General features: G+C 43.8%; 1 protein-coding gene across 1 annotated transcript in view; it reads left to right on the forward strand.

Annotated features, from left to right (window-relative positions):
• Window positions 1-24,044, forward strand: part of LVRN (laeverin) — a 470,465-nt gene that overhangs the window by 320,935 nt on the left and 125,486 nt on the right. Inside the window, exon 16 of the mRNA XM_069226651.1 lies at window positions 5,007-5,117. Coding sequence (XP_069082752.1) covers window positions 5,007-5,117 — 111 coding nt within the window. The remainder of the gene's footprint in view (window positions 1-5,006; window positions 5,118-24,044) is intronic.

The following is a 24,044-nucleotide window of genomic DNA, read 5'->3' on the forward strand; positions in this document are numbered from 1 at the left end:
ATCAGGCCAGAGACGTGAGCCTTGCAGTCCATGAATGGTTGGCTTCTTTGAGTTGACTCGGGTATAGAGTCTAATATAGTGGCAGCTGGTGGCAAATCACATTGGAGGGGTGCAAAAAATATACACATAATAAAATTCACAATAATATACACATTAATATTAATATAAACATAACAAAATCACTTGCCTTACACTGCCACTCAATGTTCTGCAGCACATCCTTGTTGTTCTGCAGCATGTCCTCTGAGCTCAAAGCCCACAGCCAACTCTCATCCAATCTAGAAGCTGTTCTCATGGTGTAAACCATCTTGATTGGCTGAAGCGGTGCCAACTCCACGCTCCAAAATGCACTTTAGGGCTGTGCCTGCTCTTCAACCCAGCTGGAAAAGTTTGAATTGCGCATCTTGGTTTGGCCGTAACAAGGTAGCCGTCCAAGCCAACATTCGCACTTCAAACTTAAGTGGCCACTCCTCACGGCTGCCAATCATTGGCAGCAGTAACGTACTGGTCCCATCCTGCCCTCACGCTCAATTTGCTGTCAGAAAGCGTCAAATATAAAATGGTAATAAAGTCATTTTATTATCATTTCATTTTATTTTTCATGCTTTCTGCACAGCAGTGTGGGGGGCGACGCTCCCATTTCCCCTCTGATCGCCGCTGTTGAAAGCAGAATGATGTGCAAAAACTGTGTCTCTTGTTTCAGTGAACTAATGCATCCACTCCAGGGTTCTGTGTTTGATCTCCTGGTAGGATGTTGAAATCATAGCAGGTCTACTTAGCCCTTCATCCTTCCAAGGTCAATAACATTGGTTCAACTGAGTTAGGTAACGATAATCATCTGCTAGTTTAATGCCAAGAAGCCTTAGGGTGAACATGTGTTGTGCAAATACACATGTTATGTAAGAGAAAGGTCATTGAGGGTGAGGATCCTGAAAGGAAGATCCCAGGTCCCAACAGACAGACCCAGATGAAGAGCAACTCAAAAGTTGAGAATTTCTGACAAATTGCAGGAACTGATACTTTTGGCACAGATAAACAAAATCAGAACTCTAACAAGTGGCAAAGTGACGTGCTCCCCCTTCAAACATGCTGAAATTGGCATACCTTGACTGACATATTTAACTTACCTCTATGTCAGTGGCATATGGTAACAATGTGTACTCAGTATGTTAAATGTCACAAGTGGACTGCAGCACACATTGTGCCATGGCTACCAGGACATTGAGCTCTTGTTTATTTAGTGACTTTGGCGCTTCCACTTGACAAGGATTGTGATGATTTCTTGAGAAGGGTACCTACCCTCAGAACTAGTAACCCTGTTTCTTACCCTGTACATTCATGCCCTGATATACCCACATTACACTCCATCCAATGTAGGGTTGCCAGATCAGTCCAAGAATGATGAATAGCATGCCTCCCATTTACAAGAGTCATTGTTTTATTTGTATTAATCTGATGAATAAAACCAATGCGTTGAGATGGCCAGAATACACTAATTTTTTCAATGAAAATATTCAACCATATACTTAGGGCCATATTTATGGGAAGTCACCTTGGTACGCTGTACTGCGTCATTGGGAAAGGGAAGGAATATGCCAGATTTAAGGCATATATCACATTTCTGTCCTTTCCCCCTGCGCTGGTGCACAATGGGCTGCCTGTGTTACATGCAAAAATAATCCTTAGAGGCAGAATGCAGCACACATTGAGAGGGGAAGTAACAAGGAGAAATAAGGATATCACTCCTCGTTACACCTCTCCTGGGGAAGACTATCTTTTTTGGCACATTCCCATGTTCACCACGCTTGGTAAATGTGGGCATGAGTCAAAAACCGTGAGCGTTGCGTGGGAACAGCCATGTGATACCCATGGAATGCCTCCTTTGCATAGACTAAGGCGGTCATTCTGACCGCGGCGGGCGGCGGTAGCCGCCCGCCATGCGGTCACCACCATTTGGCCGCTCCGCGGTCAAAAGACCGCGGCGGCCATTCTGGCTTTCCCGCTGGGCCGGCGGGCGCCGGCCCAGCGGGAAAGGCCCTGCAACATAGAAGCCGGCTCCGAATGGAGCCGGCGGTGTTGCAGGGGTGCGACGGGTGCAGTTGCACCCGTCGCGATTTTCACTGTCTGCTAAGCAGACAGTGAAAATCATGCTGGGGCCCTGTTAGGGGGCCCCTGCACTGCCCATGCCAGCGGCATGGGCAGTGTAGGTGCCCCCAGGGGCCCCACGACACCCGTTCCCGCCATCCTGTTCCTGGCGGTAAAAACCGCCAGAAACAGGGTGGCGGGAAGGGGGTCGGAATCTCCATGGTGGCGCTGCTTGCAGCGCCGCCATGGAGATTAAGCCCAGACAGGGGAAATCCGGCGGGAAACCGCCGGATCCCCTTTTCTGACCGCGGCTTTACCGCCGCGGTCAGAATGGGTAGGGAAGCACCGCCAGCCTGTTGGCAGTGCTTCCGTGGTCCTCCACCCTGGCGGTCGATGACCGCCAGGGATGGAATGACCCCCTAAGTGTGTGTTGCTTAACTCCAGATTTTTGCAGCCATTCAAAGACACTCAAAGTGGCTTTGTGTGGTTTAAAAAATCTGATATAGAGGTTTGTGTCACACATGTACCATGTTGCTGGGTGCAAGCATGACACAAAGCTCTCATAAATACGCCCCTTATTTTCAGCACACACAGAGCAGGTTGACATCCTAGTGTGTGTAACAGTGATATCTGCGTTCCTCTATGTTAACTCTGAAGTCCCCATACCCATGTCAAACGGTCTCTTCATCTGTTGCCGTACCTTCTTTGGACATTCAGCTCCTTTGACGTCTTTGGAGATTGCTTCATCATATTAGGTGAACTCACACCCATACCACTTTACCCCACTACCACGCCAACAAACATAAATCCTTAGTTTTACCACCATGTCCCAAGAGAAATACCAGGAGAAGCCCCCTTTAGCATGCATAAATGACTTCTGTCTTTTCTTATGGCAAGAGGACCCTCATTCTCAGACAGGTCAATAGAAGCTTTTTCACTTAGCCATGCCAGCAAAGCCTCTGTGGGTGTAGCAGGACAACCGCATGGACAATACCAGCACAACCCATTCATCTATTGTCAGCTTACTCTCACTTGTCTTTCATCTGTGCATATACACTAAAGACCCTAGAGTGTTCTTTTTAGTTTTTAAGCTATCACGATTTGGGGGACACAACTGCATTGGTATGAAGACAAAGACAGTGCACTTTGCATTTCTTGCCTCTTTACAGAGAGTGCCTCCATTATAGTGCATCATGCTTCATTGCATATTGGGGTACACATAGTGCATCTAGCCTGTTTTATGCAATACAATGTTTATCAAGAGATGAACACTTTTTTAATGACATTCCTGGGGCATATATACATTTTCAGGAAAGTCTGTGTGCACATGCCGAATATTGTCTAAAACATACTAAAGCGTACAAGCAACTAGCAGTAGAAAAACTTCACACAAGCTTCAGAACTGACGCTATAATACTACTCGTCTGTAAATCACATCACCAATCCACAGCATCAGTGGCAAATTCTATATAGTGTACGTGGGGTGTGGGCAGGGGCGTAACAGAGGTCCCTGCAACCCCCGTGGGCCTGGGGTCCCCCATGGTCCTTTGTTTTAGAGGGGGGCCCTCAGTCCTTAAGCCATGCCATTGCACAGAAAAGTTCATGTAACATGGCTGGCAGACAAAGGCCCAGCAAAAGGTACCCCATGCCCTCATGTCCATGGCAGGGGTGAAATACAGGCGTGGGGGAGGTGGAGGCAACCCTTCGTCGTGCCCCCATTGAGCCCAAAATTAATGCATGTATGTGCGATCTTCGAGACGCCTGGGACCCTCATGACGTTCTGCAAGGGGGGCCATCCTTTTGCATTACACCACTGAGTGTGGGAGACATGAGCAGGCAGAGCCATTCTACTACTGCCAGCCGAAACAACTATTCTACGTTTATCAGCCGGACTGAGTATCTCAGATACTGTCTCTTACATTAATATTTCCCATGTGTTGTGCCATTGCTCTCTAGCCCTCTGTACAGGCTGCCTCTAAGCACAGAATAGTTGTATCTGCAGTAACTGCACTGTATTTTGATTAACATATGATGGGGCTTTCTGGGCACCTGATGGAATTGAATGACATATAATGGGGGATACATTTGCACAAGATTGCAATGATGGCTTGTGGAGTATTGTGAGCACTAACATGTACGTATTTATTAAGACTAAAAGGGTGAGATTTCTGGATAAATTGATGTATTTAATCTAATTACAATCTGATATTTGGAGACAAAATTAGTATATTTTCAGGAAATTACCTTCTGGTGTTTGGGAAGAAAATGAGTTTATTTGCTAAACACTAATGCTGGTAGTTCAGAAGGTAATGATTGTATTTTCAGATAACGACTAGCTGTTTGGACAAAATACAAGCATATGTGAAACATTTCAAGCTAATGTTTTAGTAATGATTCAGACTACTTTGGGAAAACATTGCTGATGCTGCAACATCATTTCCTTGCCTGCAGAGCTTATTTCTGCAGGAATGGAGCATTTCATTATGTCTGTTAATTATGTTTGTTATTACCTTATCGCAGTAAGATCCTCTTAAATTAGCTCTGTGCACTAGTTCTGTGATTCCCAAGGGTGATCTCTCTTGTTCATGGTACTGCTTAACTTTTTATTATCCCATCCATATCCTTCAAAGCGCATTCCCAGATAGATTATGTGGCTGATAATCGACTTGGAAGTGGCAGAACGAGAAAATAAAGTTAAGTGGGAGACATACTTAAAGGAAGGCATTTTAAACATTTTGAGCAGGAATTGGTATAATCAATAGGTCCGGCTATCTGTTGTTTTTGCCGTTGCTTTTTGGCGTCCTTCTGTGTTGAATTGTAAAGTCATTTTTTTTTTGTCTTTAAGTGTGAATTACAGATGCAAGATTGTTGTTACCAAATACAATTGTTTTTTTTCTTATTGATCTGACCTTTCATTCAAGAATGGCACTGGGTGACCTGATATCAACAGCCTGCTCATTTGCTCTTCAAGAATGTTTACATCTAGCACGTGATCTGTTCTCCTCGTGGATGAGCGACACTACGAATAATGAGTAAGGACATCTAATTGTATTTTCTGTTGAAAGTGTTGAAAATAGTCTGCGAATCGCCTTGGAAAGGAGTGGGGCCATTTGATACATTCTGTGGGCTCTACAACTCCACATCTGGGGAAGATGCTGTACCAGTCGTTCATTTGGGTACATCTGACGCATCTAATTATGAATCTTGGGTTCAGCATACAGTTTACTAACCCCCATTCAAATATAGCAAAAAGTGACACAGATGTTAACATTTTAGGAAACTAACTTGAGATGTTTGCAATAGGTGACTACTATCTGTCTTGTGTAAAGGGGTATTACCATTCAGCTCATAGGAAGACCCTGGTGGAACCTTGTTTCCTTTAAAACATTTGATTCACGTCATCTTAAAATATAACAGTGCAAATTTTCAAGGGCCTGTATCTTGCTTCATGAAAAGCTCTATCCAGTGTTATTATTAAAGGAGTATAACGTCTATTGCATTGCGTTTTTTATGATTCAGATTTCCTCAGTATCTTCCTTATCTGTTAGTATGTTCATGTCAATGTTGCTATAGCAATATGCCCACATGTTGCACAATCCACATTCAAATCTGCGTAACAGAAAGATGCATTTAAAAACTTAAATTTGATGGCCATGTGAAAATTGATATGCCCTGTGTTCCTTTAAACACACTGACAATGAATTCTGATATAGCTATGTTTTCAAGCAAATGTATGATTTATTTGTTACAGGGCTCAGCACATGAAACAAACCAAATCCTTAATTTGGTAGATGCTTAGTATCAGTGGGGAATACATTGGAGGCATTTGTACAGTGCAGATCACATATCTTTTCAAAGTCAAATGACTACAAAATCGCATTAGAAAATTTGTTAGCAATGTTGTAATTTTGTAGAAGGGTTAACAGGGAGTGGTAAGTTGAATTCCAGTCACTCTCGGGCAGTTTCAGAAATTCATGTTTTTGTAGTAGATTTTGAAAGGAGTCAAATACATTTCCGTCCCCACATGAATTGAATAAGGAAGGAGAAGAAACTGTGTCATGCTACAAAATTAGATTAATTGTGAAACCCTTACATAGTGGTCTAGAACATTCTAGATGAATAAAGAAATGTGTAATGTGTGATGTCCAATGTTGTCATTAGATGTTGTCATCCATAGTTACTTAGTAAGTTAAAAAACAATTTCTTCTCCAGGCTAATAGAGAAAAATCCATCCCACCAATATCCAATACCACCAAGCAATCTGAGCAGGGATTATATTGTCACTTTGAGTAATTGTCAATGTAAACATTTCTGACATTTGTGCAAAGAAGTAAACCATTGGTCCTGTCTAATGATACTTGTCTGCTGCCTCTTTTGAAAGAGTCTATGCAATAAAATGTGGTAAATCACACCCTCCAGGGAGCTATCAATTTGATTGCTATGTTCTAGAACATTCGATGACACCAGCATATCTCACCATTCGTCAAAGCCTGCCACTAACTTCCAATTTGTGAGAAAATTGTATTCAGGATCTCTTATGTTTTACCGTACCCGTCATGGCCCTTTGAGTCATACATTTTTTGTTAAAATTTGCCCTAGATTGAGCTTGAAAAGAAATCGGCATAAGCTTCTCCATAGGGACGCATCTGCTGATATAAGTAAAAAAAGTTCTAATGCCACACACACTTTTTTCATGTTAGTAGTGTTAACGCGTCACTTTATGATAATTTATTACACATCAGGACTCGTTTTAGGCTAATGAATCTTTTGACCCAGTTTAGAGACACCTTAGGACGAGATAGCTAATCAACATGTCAATCAATACGTCAATAATGTCATCAATATTTATCATAACAATACATTTCAAAATCATTAGTCAATTCAAAACTCTACCATAACCTTGCAGCCATGAATAACCACACCAGTTGAGTCGAATTTTATAAGTTTTATTCCCTATTGATTACAAATCTAAGAGCAGATGCGTTAATCTCAACACCAAGAAACATAATAGCATAGTCACGATATGGCAACTTTGATTTAATTAAGGCGAGAATCACAAACATCAGAATATAGCACGGCGTGAACATAGATCAATTTAGCAGAGTGTCAATAACGCATCAGTTCAATAAAGCATAACTTCAGTCATTTGTCTATTTGCGTCAGTTTAGTAAACACCTGTCCTAACCACTGATTAGCATTAGCATGTTGGGCTTCATGCAAAACGATTTAGAACACTAATTTGGAAAACCTCTAGCTATGGTCTCTGTCAAAAGTAAGCAGTTGGTACCTAGAAAGGAAAAGCAAATAGACAAATCACAATTGCATTGTCATAATTACCCTTCAAAGTTTAGGTCAGCGCACAGGTTCAGTCTTCGTCTTCAGGACATCAGTCAAATCGCCATCTGTCAGAACTCAGCTCCGGGGCAAAAATTGGCACTTCCCTCATAAGGAGGTAAAGTGTAATATGGACAAATCTAAGGGCGAGGATGGTTTTAAGTAAAGCAACAAGTCACCAAACAGAGTGACAACATTTCTGGATAAAATCAATAGCATTCCCTAACCCACCTAAATGGCTCCCCGTGTCATGGGTTTTTATCCCTTTTTCGTTGTACATTCCCCCAAAATTCTATTGGCCATTTGTTATACCCCACTATCTTTAACCTATCAGAAAACACATTAGGGGCCAGATGTAGGAAACTGTTTGCGACTCGCAAACGGCAAAATTTGCCGTTTGCGAGTCGCAAAACGCAGTTTCCTATGCAGAAATGCATTTTGCGAGTCGGAACCGACTCGCAAAATGCATTTCCGACTCGCAAATAGGAAGGGGTGTTCCCTTCCTATTTGCGACTCGCAGTGGGATGCAATACCATTTGCGACCGCGTACGCGGTCGCAAATGGCATCGCAGTTACCATCCACTTCAAGTGGATGGTAACCCACTCGCAAATTGGAAGGGGTCCCAATGGGACCCCTTCCAGTTTGTGACTGGACCCACAAATATTTTTTCAGGGCAGGGAGTGGTCCAAGGGACCACTCCCTGCCCTGAAAAAATACCGAAACTAAAGGTTTCGGTTTTTTTTTTAAGTGCAGCTCGTTTTCCTGTAAGGAAAACGGGCTACACTTAAAAAAAAAAAACTGCTTTATTGATCAAGCAGTCACGAACATGGAGGTCTGCTGACGACAGCAGGCCTCCATGATAGCGAGTGCCTATACTCGCTATGGGGCCGCAATTTGCGACCCACCTCATGAATATTCATGAGGTGGGTCATTGCGACCCCATAGCGAGTCGGTGTCTGAGACACCGTACTGCATAGCAATTTGCGACTTGCAAATTGCGAGTCGCAGGGACTCGCAATTTGCGAGTCGCCGGGACTCGCAATTTGCAAGTCGCAAATTGCCGTTTTGCTACATCTGGCCCCAGGTCACCTACTCTTTCACCCCATATTGGTTTACAAGTCTCTGATTGGTCCTCTTATTCGATGTCTTCAGAGGTGGCACATCCGGTATGATTTCATCTTTCTGTAATGCTTTGCACATCTTTTGGTCAGTAGCTCCATTGTCTTCACCGGTTTGAATGACCTTGTACATTACATTAATTTACACTGTTTCATTTTGTTTTAACATTATTCTACAAGCAATGAAAAATTAATGGGAATGGATCTAGCATGGTTACATTTGTCTTTTAGTTTGAAGAGAAAAAAATAATAAAGGTCGTGTCCTTTGTGAGTCAGCACACTGCAAGATAGGAAAAATACATTTATTATGAGAGTCAAGCAGCTAAGCTTCGACTCATGCTAAATTGAGGCCTATAAGGATTTCAGCGCAAATTCAATAACACAATTATTGCTAATTAGCATAAACGTATTCAATACATTGTTACATAACATTTTAATCATCATTATTAGTCTACGTATACATTGGCGGCCACTCCCCTGTGGTCACATTTCAGGTGCATGTTTAAGCAAATTACTATTACAGTTTCTATGCGGCAGTATCACACATTAATTCATAAACAGTTATGTTAATATACATTATATAAGCTATGCTCTCTCAGTCCCTCCTCTGATGACGTTCGTCATCACATGAACCTTTCCCTTTGACCTTTCATTTTAATTTTTCACCTTGCGCATAATGCGCATTTCAACATCTTGTCCCTTGTGTGATCTTTCCCAAATTTCATTAAACATTTTCTCCCTTTCACTTTCTTCATTCTTCTTATTCCTCTTTGTCCAAACTCTTTTAATTTTATCATTAATTTTGCATGCTCCCCATAATCCTAATAAACAGGCCAGAACAATTAATAGACCCCCTAATATTTTTGCAAGAACCCCATTCCAAATATTGCTAAACCAGCTCCATACTCTGGCAATTCCTTTTCCTAATTTCTCCCACACTCCAGGTTCCTTCAAATCCTTCAAGTCTACACTATCTTTAGTTAGGTTAGTAAGCATTCCTCTTACCTTTTTACTATTGTCTGGTATATATGAGCAACAATGACGCTCGTTGCGCATCTTGCAGACTCTGCCCCTTTGTGCTAAAAGAATGTCTAAAGCAAGCCGATTTTGAAGAATCATAGCTCTTTCCGCAGCAAGTTCAGTATCCATCAGGAGTATAGCCCCTGTATAATTTGTCAACATGTTATCCACAATAGTAGACAACTTTTGAATCTTTATGGAGTTTAAGATAACCCCTACCGAAGGAATTATGGCTCCAAATATGTCACCAACGACAGCAGCCGCTGTTTCTCATTTTTGTCTAACATGTTGTAATTCAGACGTTTTAGGTATTTGTTTTAAGTCATCAATCTGGTAAATCTTTGGGAAAACTATTCCCAAATAACATGTACCATACCATCCCTTAGGGAGACGGTAATAAGCATTAAGTCCACAGATATAATAGATCCCAGGGATCGCTGGATCCTGTCCATTTAACATGAATGTCCATTTACTCTGAAACAAAAACACATACCTGCATTCACTCGTTCCCACAAATAAAGTGTCATGTTCAGATTTCGGCCTATATATACAAAGCCTTCCTACATGTAATGCATCTATAGCTAGTTTACCTTGCGTCTTTATTGCAGTGTAAGCATAATCATTTGCATATGTGCGTTTCTCTAGCACCTTTTCTAGTCTTTCTTTCAATGCTTTGCGTCTATCATCCGTGTGATCTAAGAAGCTTTTCTCTACAGGTGTCAATAAGCAAGTCAGATTATTGCGGTGTGCATAAGCTGTCCCAAATGTAAACGTTGGTTCAAAGAAACCTCTAACTAATTTTATACTATGCTCCCTAGCTAATTTGTTCAGAAACTCAATCACTGGTACAAAAGAAAACACCACATCCAAATTTGAATAAAAATATTGCACATGCTCTTGATTATAGAATCTTGTTAGTAGCAAACTACAACTTATCCCGTATGTTAGTGGCAAGCTATGATAGGTGACCCCCTCTTTTACTGATGAAGGAATCTTTGTGCACACATAACAGTGTTTCGCATCCATGGTCTCAACATATTCATTCAGCAAGTGATAGAAGACATTAGTGGAAAGTTCCCCTTTTGAGTTAGTTCCCTCATGCAAGTGTCTTGCATCCTGCTCAAACTTTTCCCATGGTGTTAGTGTTGTAGTCTGAGGTTTTGAAGCATTGTTAGTTGCTTTCTTGTTCAACCACGGCATTCCCACAATCACTCCTACAATTATTATTGCACACACAATACCTAATATAAGACTTAACCAACCACACACCTTACCCCTTTTGTTACTACCTCTATTATGAGCCATGTCTGTAAAGAATCAGATAGCAGAATAACAATCAACTTGAGGACGATATAAAACCTTTTTTTTTTTTTTCTTGATGCAAAAGTCTCTTTCTCTCTGTGTGTATTTACAGCGTTTCACTCACTCCAGGACCCTTTTGTCAAATCAGGTTAGCAGCTTGTCATAATCAGGTTTTCAAAGTCGATTCAGGTTATCAGTGTCGCATCCGGTAGTTTATAGGTCTCTTTTTCAGCTTTTCAGCTTTCAATTTCAATTTTTTGTTTTAACAAAGTCTCTTTCTTTTAATTGATTTCAGGTACCGTAGTATTGGCCTGGTACTTCTCGATCAAAACAGAACGCTAAGAATTCTTGTTGCCATTCAGATGTTGTTGCATATGCCCACTCAGGACCTGCGTACCTTCTATTTGCGGTTCTTTTTCTTTTCAATCTGCGTTCGCCTTGCAAATCTCCTTCGTTTAGATCCTCTATTCGGGATGTATCAGTTTCTTCTGTTATTGTTTCACCTGGTACGATCCTTTCTTTCGCAGCCTGTTTCTCTGGCTAGTTATCACCTTTGTGCGTCTTCTTCCTGCTTGTCCTTTCAGGACGCTGAACAGCACCCTCCTCTTGTTCTATGGTGCTTTCTCTTGATGGACCTGCAACTGGCTCAGGGGATGCCGGTGTGCTTTGATCTCTCTCTACTATTTCCCCTTCTTCTTCTTCTGGATCTGTGACAGGTTCAAGCTCTAGTCCGTATCCGTCTACTTCTGGGAGAACCTCTCCTTGATTTAGTTCTCCTGCCGCCTCTACTGAGATAGGCACACTGTCACCTCTCTCGAACTTGTTTACTGTTTGAGGGACTAGGCTGTTCTCAGTGGGCTCTCCTACAGTCTCAGTTTCCCCTTGGCTATTTTCAGGCCCTGAGACTTCCTTCTCCGGACTTGCTGAGTCGGATACTTCAAGTTCCTCATCAGTTGGACATGTTACCTTCTTTGTGTGACTGGCATTTATCCAATTTGGAACGCCTGCACATTTCACAGCAGTGGTTGTTGTCAGTATTACTTGATATGGCCCCTTCCAGCGCGGCTCCAAATACGACTTTCTCACGTGCTTCTTGACAACCACCCAGTCACCGGCTTGCAGGGTGTGACCTGGATCACTGATCGGTGTCAATGTGTTGGCTTCCACCTGGTGAGAAAAAGAGCGAACCACATCAGCCAAACCTTTACAGTAGTCCAACACCATATCATCCGTGATATTCACAAGAGCATTTGCAGGCACTGCGGGTAGCCTCATAGCTCTACACATAAGGATCTCATGGGGTGATAGTCATGTCTTCTTATCAGGGGTGTTCCTCATCGACATCAGCACTAAGGGCAATGCATCTGGCCATTTCATATTGGTAGCTGCGCACATCTTTGCCATTCTCGACTTCAAGGTACCATTCATTTGTTCTACCAGTCCTGATGCTTCAGGGCGGTAGCTACAATGCAGCTTCTGTTCAATGTCTAATGCAGCACACAAAAGCTTAATCACCTCATTGTCGAAGTGTCTGCCCCTATCTGATTCTATAGAGACTGGAAACCTGAACCTGAGTATTAGTTCCCTAAGCAGTAGTTTTGCAACCGTGAGACTGTCATTTCTACGTGTGGGGTAAGCTTCAATCCAGTGGCTGAAAACACACACAATAACCAACACGTATTTCAATCTTCCACAAACAGGCATCTCAATGAAATCCATTTGCATCTTGCTAAATGGACCGCCAGCTCTCCCTATGTGGCTCAAAGTTACCACAGTCCCTTTCCTACATTCATCTGTTGACAGATGATGCATCTGTGACAAGTAACCTCTGCGGCGTGTCTGAATTTCGGGTTAAACCAGTCAATCTTGAATGACCTGATCATTGCATCTCTCCCAAGATGTGCCTGTCCATGATAAAGCCTTACAAATTGTGACAAAAGGCTGTTTAGCAGAACCAATTTCCCCTCCTCTGAGACCCACAAGTCGTCAGCTCTTTGAACACATTGCATTCTCTGCCAGGAGCGTTTCTCCTCTCTGCTAGCACGACCCTGTAGTGTTTTTAGCTCATCTAGTGTATCAACCACCCTTAATGCAAAGTTCAAGCATGTGTCATTTTCAGTTTGCGGTAACAATTCCCACTGATCCTTGAACGATATACAGTTCAATGCGCAAAACCTTGTGACTTGATCTACATAGCCGTTTCCCATTGACACAAAGTCTTGTGACTTAACATGAGCATTGCATTTCACCACGGCAATTTCAAGAGGTAACTGAATTGCATGTAACAAATCCTTAATTTGTTCACCATTTTTTACAGGAGAACCAGAAGAGGTCATGAAACCTCTCTGTGACCACAATTGGCCAAAATCATGTACAATTCCAAATCCATATCTGCTGTCAGTATAGATAGTGACTCTCAGATTTTCAGCTGCGTGGCATGCCTTAGTAAGGACAATTAGCTCTGCCACTTGTGCGGAATACACACTCTCGAACCAGGAAGCTTCAATGATACCAGCTATGGTACATACAGCGTAACCGGCTCTCAGCATTCCGACTGAGTCTCTCAAACAGGATCCATCAACAAACATAATGCAGTCATTTTAGTTTAACTGCGTATCTTGAATATCAGGTCGGGGCTTGGTACATAGTTCTGTTACCTCAAGACAATCATGCTCCACTTCCTCTTCATTATTAATCTCGGTACTTTCAACAGGAAGTAGAGTTGCCGGGTTCAATACAGTACATCGCTTCAGTGAGACATTAGGCGAACCCTAAAGTGATTGTCTCATATCGGGTAAGTCGGGCATTTGTCATGTGCTGGGTTTTGGTTCGAGTCAACAGAATTTCAACTGAATGTGCAACCATTACTGTCAAAGGATGTCCCATCACTATGCCTTCACACTGCGTGAGGCTTTGACCAACTGCTGCAACTGCGTGCAAACAACCCGGTAAGGCTGCTGCGACGGGGTCCAAGGTAGCTGAAAAATATGCTACAGGGCGGTTTGCACTTCCATGGACCTGTGTTAAGACAGATAAAGAACAAGCATCACGTTCATGACAAAACAGTAGAAAAGGTTTCGTATAATCAGGCATACCCAAAGCTGGTGCCCTGCACATGCACTCTCTCAATTCAATGAATGACTCAAGCTCTTCTTTGGATAAGGCTATGGTATACGGTTCATCCTTAATCTCCTTGCCTGTCAGCTTTATCAATGGTTTTGAGATCATCGAAAAGTTGGTTATCCACTGGCGACAGTAGCCCACCATTCCCAAAAACATCCTGACATCTCTCTTTGTTGTCGGGGGGGTTCATCTGCAAAATAGCTGTCACCCTTTCCTTTGATATTCTCCTGGACCCTCTCTCAATCAAGTGTCCTAAGTACTTTACTTCTTTCTGACAGTACTGTAGCTTCTTTGGCGACACTTTATGTCTGTTCTTTCCTAAGTGATTCAGTAAGGCAATTGTGTCATACCTACAGTCGTCTTTTGTCCTGGACGCAATCAGTAAGTCGTCAATGTACTGCACTAGAGTCTAACTGAAAGGCAGTACTAAGGATTCTAAGTCCTTCTTCAATATCTGATTGAAGATGGACGGTGACTCAGAAAACCCTTGAGGAATTCTTCACCAACTGTACACCTGGTCCAGGAATTTGAAACTGAATAAAAACTGGCTGTCTTCATGAAGAGGCACCGAAAAGAAAGCTTGTGACAAGTCTACAACAGTGAACCATTCAGCATCACACGGAACCTGAAACATGATCACTGCTGGGTTTGGCACTGTGGGGCAACATTTTACCACAATCTTGTTTATTTTCCTCAAGTCCTGCACAATTCGAACCTTCCCACAAGGCTTTTTCAGACCCATTATCGGTGAATTACATGGGCTGCTCAATGCTTCCTTCAGGACTCCTTATTTTACAAAGTCCGCAATTATTTGCGACACCTGAATAAGGACATCTTGTGCCATATGGTACTGCGGCACCTGGTGAAACACTGCATTTGGCTTTACTTGTACTTTAACTGGTTCCACTCCTTTTATCAGTCCCACTTCCTTTCCTGTCAAATCCCACACTTTCTCTGTCACCGTTCCCTGTAATTCGGCGGGTAAGTCAGTCACTGTAAGCATCGGGAATAAAGTTATCAAAGGGTAATCTTCATTCGCGGTTTCTGTCTCTAACTCTGAGAACTGACCATCTTCCCCTTCATCATCACTATTTGTCTGTACCTCAATTCCATCATTGGAACAGGTAATCGAGCATTTCGTTTGCACAGTAAGTCTCTTCCCAGTAGGGACACAGGACTTGAATCGCAGACTACAAACTTATGCAGTCCCTGGAAGTTGCCAATCTCAACTTGCACTGGATCTGTAATCGGATATGTCAAGTACTGGTTTGCTACTCCAACCACCCTTATGGTACGTCCTGAAAGTGGTAATTTTGGAACTTCTGCACTTCTGACTGTAGAGCGTGTAGCTCCGGTATCAACCAAGAATGAAACCTTGTGTCCCATTACTTTTCCCTCTACATAGGGTCCCCTCTGATCTACTTCTAGGGACGCTGCAAGTCTGCACTCTTCACTGTCTGAACTGTAATCCAACCATTCCTCATTCATTCCATCTTCACTACGCAATGGGAATTGCTGTACTGTATTATTTTGGCTCATCACTTGACCTGTGACCTGCTGAGGAAGCATCACCTGTTGCTGTCCCATTGGAGCTAATGGTAGTTGCATTTGCTGTATAGATACCATGGGAACCTGCTGTTGTACTTGCTGCACTTGCTCTGGTTGAACACGCTGCATTTGCTGCATGGGATGTAGCCCTTGCATCTGAACCATGTTATTTTGGAAGTTCGGATTTTGACTTCTCAATTTTGGACCTCTCATATTTTGTAATGTACCGACATTAGTGCTTTGTTGAACGACACCATCTGACACCACATTTGGGCATTCCCGCTTCCAATGCCCCACGCCCCGCACGCGTGACATGGTGACATCTTTTTCATCCCTTGTACATCATTTTGAACTACAACAGTATTCAAATCTGGACCGCGATTCACAAAACCTCGACCTCTCGGTTGTGCCTGAAACACACCTTTCCCTTGCGGTTGCTGCTGTATCATCTGTTGAATTCCATTTCCCTACATTCCTGCCTGCGCAGCCCTTATCTGCATCACCATCACTTTCTCCTTCAAGTTTTTCTGCTTCAGCTCGATCTCGTCACTACGGTATTTTGCATACTGCAACACCTCATCAATCGGCTTAGCTTGCCAACAGATCAAATGATTTTTAATCATCTGTCTAACCTCTGGTCTCAGCCCTTCAACAAATCTGAACACAAGATGGTTCATGTCTTTTGGCTCAATGGTCTCAGTACCACTGTAACGTTTGAATGCCTTCAACAATCTCTCAGAGTAAGCATGTATTGATTGTTTAACCTCCTGTGAGGTCCGGTCAATTTTCTGCCAATCAGTCACTTTTGGCGACACTTTCTGCTTCAAAAACTCAATTACCTTGTGATAATACTTCATCACCTCCTCAGAGGTTGCTCCGGTCACCTTATCCCTTGCCGGCTCCTGTGTTGGCCAGTCTACCCCTCTCTTGCACTCATGCCATAAGTCGGGCGGAACAATGATCTCAAACAAGGTATTCAAGTCTTCCCAGAGACACTTCGCAAGTTTCACAAACCTATCTGTTTGCTGATACCACTCTATCGGTTTCTCCCTCAACCTGGGATAATCATTCGTGAAGGATAGGATGTCTCCCCTGGACCACAGTACATGGATTAGAACCCCACCAGCTGTTTCTCTCATGGGTAACATCTTTACTGACTCCGTATCCGGTGCAGTTTTAGCTTTACTTGATCCCGGACTGTCACTTTTCTCCTTATGTCTTTTCTTGGCCCATCTGCCTTCCCACTTTTCTAAGGCTCCTCAAATCTGAGCATTTTGCAGTATTTCCTTTAGATGCGCTTTCATTCCGGCAGACCTCATATGCTCCAAGTCTTTGAGTCAATGTCTAACCTGTAACTTCTTTTCAAATGTTTAGTATTTTCAATGTCAATATTGTATTTGTCTGCCAGGTTCGCTAATCTCTGATGTACCTTGCCTACTTCTTTAGTGATCTTAGGGCACAGATATCTCAATTCTGCTTCTGTGTATGACTCTAACCTGCTCACCCCCATCGTTCCTTCCACTAATTCAGCAGCTTCCACGCCCAGTCTTACAAAGTTCAGGTAGTCATCTTTCTCAGACCTTTCTAACCTTTCTACAGTTGCAACGGCTTTTGGAGCATAAGTTTTTTCTAACCACTCATTCACTTGTTGCACTGTAAAACCTTGCAGTGAGATATTTCCCGCATGCATCATTGGTGACTGTGAAGCATTTGTGCTTATTGTCTGTGGGGTTAGCACACCTAGCCCTGTCTGTCTCATTGCCTCCAACGGTGCTTCAGCCGGGTTAAGGTTTAACAAATACCTCGGTCTTTCAACCGCTTGCTCTCCTGGGGCCATTAACTGGGGAGTTCCTATGGACCCTCCTCTTATTATCTTGTGTGTCATTACCCCCTGATCACATATACCAGGCTTACCTTGTGCATACAATGGCACCAGTGGACCAACAGTAATTGGCAATGATATGGCAGCTGGTGTCTGACCTGGTCCCAAACCTCGTGGAGCAGCAACCCCAAAGGTTTGATTCTCTGAAGCCGGGGCAGGTATTAATGGAGGTCCTGCTGCTGGATTATACCCTGGTATTAGTTGTGGCTGCGGCTGGGGCAGCAATTGCGGAGTTGGCTCGATCTGCACTAACCTCGATTTTGTATATATCGGGTCTGGCGGCACTATCAGATTTGTAGTAGTCTCTAGTACTGGGACGTCTGGATAGATTCTCTGTATCTGCGGTGGAGGTTGCAACTGTATCTGCATGTCTGGCGCAGTGGGTACACTGACACCATTCTGTATCAAACCCGTATCACTAGTCTGTGCTGTATCAGTAACTCCCTTCTCCTGCGTCTGGTTCCCAGGATCCGCACTAGTGCTCGGGACATTGTCGCTTACCGCATAAGGTGACGGGCGATCATGTAATAACTGATGTAGAAATTCTTCGTTATCTGAATCATCTTCTTCTTCCCAAGATCTCTTAGTCTCTTGAGGCTTACTAGAGTCCTTGTCTGTTTTACATGTGTCTTTCTTTCCCTGTGTCTCATCACCCTGTGTTATTGCTGGGAACAACTTTAGTCCGTCAACTATTCCCCGTCTCCACATTTTACTCTCGTTGTCCCATCTAGCCTCAGCTAAAGTCTTTTCTGCCCTTTTTATTCTTCTTTGGAATTTTTCTTGTCTCTATTTAATAGCCATTAAATCCCAAATTGCTAAAGCCTCGTATTGAGCTGGCCTCGGAGGTGGCTTCTGTACACTTAACATCCACCTCAAATTCTCTAGAACCCTCGTATTGAGTGTCCCGTGTTCCGGAAATGCCAAACATCCCTCTTTTTCCGTCAATTTGTGCCACTTCTTCATCCATAAGCAAGGCGCGACACCTTTTTCCTCCATGACTATATAAGCTGGAGTACCCTCAGGCGGTGTAGGCTCCCCTTCACTCGCCATAATGTATATGTCTCCTTTCAGAGCGCTCTTAAAAGCTTTAATAAAATTCATCTTTGCGTCTTTTCTTTTGTTGTATTTAATCAGAAAGTGACTTTAATTCCCAGGACACTCTTCACCCACCTTTCTCAACCTATTGCCTCTCACGGATGGCAGCCAATCCGTGCGCGACCCCTCTCGACAACTGACCTATCTCAGCGCGGCACCACTGATGTCACACTCACACACTGCAGCTGACAAAGTCTTGCGGCTCGTCCGCCCCTCACTGGATTCACACCAAACTAATGCAAAAATTACTGCGAGCACCTTAACAACAACAACAACACAAATTTGCCGGTTTACTACAGGAAAGGTAACACATTTGCTTCAGGACTTTACAGAGATTTCACTTGAAGCCTCGGCCGCTACTCTCTCCTTCTCAGTTCCCGCACCCGCAAGCAGAATTCGACCCGCAAATCCTACTCTCGACTTGTCAATGGTTTGTCCTAGTGCACTTTAGAACTTGCCAAATCTCCATCGAAGGTTTCACACACACAATTGACTCAAACTCGACTTGTCAACCACGCCCGATTGACCTAATTAAACCGCACAAATTACAACATAAACCCAAGTGTCTCCTACGCTTGTCAATGTACTCCGGAGTCTTAGACCACGACGGGTCCGTACATGAACAACCAACCACGTGGATAATTTTGAGCACAAAGCGCCACACTCATATGAAGTACGCCAACTTCGCTACTCTCATACTGCGGAGTATGCCCACTCCTACTAAAACAACATTACCTGGCCTAAATACACACAAACTTCACAAATCACCTGCAAAATGCATAAGCTGAGCAAGCGCAAATTCTACACCACCCATGCTATGACGCCGAGAACATTCCCAACTCACTTAGGCAGGCTCCGAGATCCCAGGAAAGTCATGGTGAATTTAGAAACACATCATACCTCCAGTTTGCATTATCTCAGAAAAACAATTTAAACAATAATTCTCCGTCCTAGGGCCCCAAAGGGCCAAACCATCGCTCTGCTACCAGAACTGTTAACGCGTCCCTTTATGATAATTTATTACACATCAGGACTCGTTTTAGGCCAATTAATCTTTTGACCCAGTTGAGAGACACCTTAGGACGAGATAGCTAATCAACATGTCAATCAATACACCAATAATGTCATCAATATTTATCATAACAATACATTTCAAAATCATTAGTCAATTCAAAACTCTACCATGACCTTGCTGCCATGAATAACCACCCCAGTTTAGTAGAATTTTATAAGTTTTATTCCCTATTGATTACAAATCCAAGAGCAGATGCGTTAATCCCAACACCAAGAAACATAATAGCATAGTCACAATATGGCAACTTTGATAAGATTTCATTAAGGCGAGAATCACAAACATCAGAATATAGCACGGCGTGAACATAGATCAATTTAGCAGAGTGTCAATAACGCGTCAGTTCAACAAAGCATAACTTCAGTCGTTTGTCTATTTGTGTCAGTTTAGTAAACACCTGTCCTAACCACTGATTAGCATTAGCATGTTGGGCTTCATGCAAAACGATTTAGAACACTAATTTGGAAAACCTCTAGCTATGGTCTCTGTCAAAAGTAAGCAGTTGGTACCTAGAAAGGAAAAGCAAACAGACAAATCACAATTGCATTGTCATAATTACCCTCCAAAGTTTAGGTCAGCGCACAGGTTCAGTCTTCGTCTTCAGGACATCGGTCAAATCGCCATCTGTCAGAACTCAGCTCCGGGGCAAAAATAGGCACTTCCCTCATAAGGAGGTAAAGTGTAATATGGACAAATCTAAGGGCGAGGATGGTTTTAAGTAAAGCAACAAGTCACCAAACAGAGTGACAAAGTTTCTGGATAAATTCAATAGCATTCCCTAACCCACCTAAATGGCTCCCTGTGTCATCAGTTTTTATCCCTTTTTCGTTGTACATTTCCCCAAAATTCTATTGGACATTTGTTATACCCCACTATCTTTAACCTATCAGAAAACGCATTAGGTCACCTACTCTTTCACCCCATATTGATTTACAAGTCTCTGATTAGTCCTCTTATTCGATGTCTTCAGAGGTGGAACATCCGGTATGATTTCATCTTTCTGTAATTCTTTGCACATCCTTTGGTCAGTAGCTCCATTGTCTTCACCGGTTTGAATGGCCTTGTACATTACATTAATTTACACTGTTTCATTTTGTTTCAACATTATTATACAAGCAATGAAAAATTCATGGGAACGGATCTAGCATGGTTACATTCGTCTTTTAGTTTGAAGAGGAAAAAAAAAATAGGTTGTGTCCTTTGTGAGTCAGCACACTGCAAGATAGGAAAAATACATTTAATATGAGAGTCAAGCAGCTAAGCTTCGACTCATGCTAACTTGAGGCCTATAAGGATTTCAGCGCAAATTCAATAACACAATTATTGCTAATTAGCATAAACGTATTCAATACATTGATACGTAACATTTTAATCATCATTATTAGTCTACGTATACATTGACGGCCACTCCCCCGTGGTCACATTTCAGGTGCATGTTTAAGCAAATTACTATTACAGTTTCTATGCGGCAGTATCACACATTAATTCATAAACATTTATGTTAATATACATTATATAAGCTACGCTCTCTCAGTAGCTTCTTGTCATTTGGCTTCGAAAGCATACCATGAAGTGTGGTGACTTAACTGGCAGGGTCAACTGATAGCCCAGACACATTAGGTGATGTGGATATGCATCAATGATTGGACACATACACACTAGCATATGGTTCACAGTGATGGCTGGCAGCAAAATAAATTGACGGGTCGCAAAAAACTACAACATACACACATAACATAACATACACACATAACATACATAACACATGCATAACATAACATACACACATAACATGCACACTAATATAAATGTAATAAAATACACATACCTTACTCGATGTCATGCAGCACGGTCTTGTTCTGCAGCATGTCCTCAGAATGCGAAGCCCACAGCCAACTCCCTCATCCAATCAAGACACTTTTTTATGCTGTTAAGCAGCATAAAAAAGTGTCTTGATTGGCTTGAGCGGGCCGGCTCCATGCTCCAAAAGACACTGTATGCCTGTGCCTTCTCTCCAACCTGGCTGTCGACGATTGGCCGGCCAAACCATCATGCGCCCTTCAAACAAAGGAGCCACTCCTCACTGCTGCCAATCATTGACAGCAGTGATGCACTGCCCCACCTTGCCCTCGCACTTTGGGGGTCATTCCGACCCCGGTGGGTGGCGCCCTCCCAAACACCGCCCCGCGTTCAGATGACCGCGGGGGACATTCCGACTTTCCCGCTGGGCCAGCGGGCGATCTGCAAAAGACCGCCCGCCGGCCCAGCGGGAAAGCCCCAGCAAAGATGAAGCCGGCTCCGAATGGAGCCGGCGGATTTGCTGCGGTGCGACAGGTGCAGTGGCACCCGTCGCGATTTTCAGTGTCTGCCAAGCAGACACTGAAAATCTTTATGGGGCCCTGTTAGGGGGCCCCTGCACTGCCCATGCCACTGGCATGGGCAGTGCAGGGGCCCCCAGGGGCCCCACGACACCCGTTCCCGCCAGCCTCTTCCTGGCGGTGTAAACTGCCAGGAACAGGCTGGCGGGAAGGGGGTCGGAATCCCCATGGCGGCGCTGCTTGCAGGATTCCTTTGGCCAGGGGAAAACCGGCGGGAAACCGCCGGTTCCCCTTTTCTGACCGCGGCTTTGCCGCCACGGTCAGAATTGGCCAGGAAGCACCGCCAGCCTGTTGGCGGTGCTTCCCCGGCCCTGGCGGTCATGGACCGCCAGGGTCGGAATGACCCCCTTTGTTTGGTGGCCGAAAGTGTCAAATGTTATTACCATTTTTTTAAAGCTTTCTACAGAGCAGTGCAGGGGGGCAATGCTCCTCCACTCCCACGGAGGAACCGCCACTGATGGTTTGTGTGGAAGTCCCCAGGCAGTTGTTCTTACATTTATTTATAGCCTCTGGCCACACCTGGCCAGGGGATGTGCTTAATATATATCTGGGCATGGAAATGAAAAAGGGCTGTGCCACCAAGAGCTGTGCGGCTCATTACATCCCTTCCCAATTCAGTGTGAATGTTAAGTCCGTTGTGAGACTTGTAAAGTCCCTTAGTCTCTAACTTGGTAGTAGATTGGGGCTGAGACTATACCGATGGTGACGAGAGCCGCTCCCCTCATCCTGGGTAGGAGGAGGGCTATCTGACTGTTGTACAGGGATGCCCTGTCCAGCAAAAGAGTCACAGGTGTCATTTCTCTCAAATATTGTTCGTCCTTTGGTGGTTCCTAGTTGGTGTCACCAAGGTCCAAGATAACTCTTGGGAGTTCAGTGAATGTTGCCTTTCAGAACCATGAGATGTTCCTAGTCATTTTCTTGAATCCCTTCTGTGCCATGACCATGGTGCCAGCCACACTAAGAATCATCCATAACCCAGGTTCGTAAGGCATTCTGAATTTCCAGCCAGGCCTCCTGTCCCTGATGATCACCTGATTGCCGGGTGTAGGTGCTGTGTTGCTGCACATCTTCTCATGCTTGTTCGATTATTTTTCTGTTGTCTTCTTGTCTGGGTCTTTTCCGGGCAATATGGAGGTGGCAACTACCCTGGATATGTTGGAAGGGTGTCATGTCTTTGCCTCTTCAACATGAGTGACCACAGTGCCTGTCGCGTGGTGCAGTGAGGGATTCCTTGGTATTCCCTCTGAAATCACTGAAAACTGAGCTCCATGTTAGCTGCTTCAAGTGTGGCAATCCGAAGGACAGGATAGGAGTGACATTGATAAAGGCAGTGCAGTCAATAACTTCAACACTTGGATACTTCAAGTACCATCTATCAGGTCCAAATTGATCCTTCCGCCTGGGAAGCTCCCAAAATCAAGACTGACTTTAGACCAGGGCATGGTACACTGTTCTTCCGTCATGACTCGCGCTGGCACTTCAGACATACTTGTTAGTTGGCATGCTGAGCACTGCCTCACAAGTTCATCTACTGCAGTTTCAAGGCAGAGAACCCACGCCTCCACTTGCACTGGCAACTATATCTTCGCAGTGCCCTGGTGTATCCCATTGGCTAGCTCTGTCACTCGATGTTGGAGGCTGTTGGGGATCAACAGCCGGTGTCTTCCCAGTATAATACCATCCATGGTCATGCTGAGTTCATTGCGAACCCCTCAGAATTTTGTAAGTCTTTCTTTGTCCGGGCTTGTCCAGTCATTGGCATCTTTGAGGAAATCTTGCCAGGATCCCCCCACAAGAGCGCTCCTCACCGTCATCAGTACAGCATCCTCAGCAGTGACATCTAAAATTTCTTTCAGGTCAAGTGCTCTGGGACAGGCACTGTGGACCAACACTTGCACATATCCATCAGCCACCTCTTCAGCGGTTGTGTTCTCTTTAGCAGGTTGTTGGGGGTGGCGGGACAACAAGTCTGCTGGGTTCTTCACGTCTGGGCAGTATGTTACCTCCATGCAATAGTGTTGAAGTTGGATGGCCCAGCATTCTATCTGTGGGGTAGAATGTGGTGCAGTACTCTTGAACAATGGGA

The sequence above is a fragment of the Pleurodeles waltl genome, chromosome 1_1, assembly GCF_031143425.1.
Source record: "Pleurodeles waltl isolate 20211129_DDA chromosome 1_1, aPleWal1.hap1.20221129, whole genome shotgun sequence".
Classification (NCBI taxonomy): Eukaryota; Metazoa; Chordata; class Amphibia; order Caudata; family Salamandridae; genus Pleurodeles; species Pleurodeles waltl.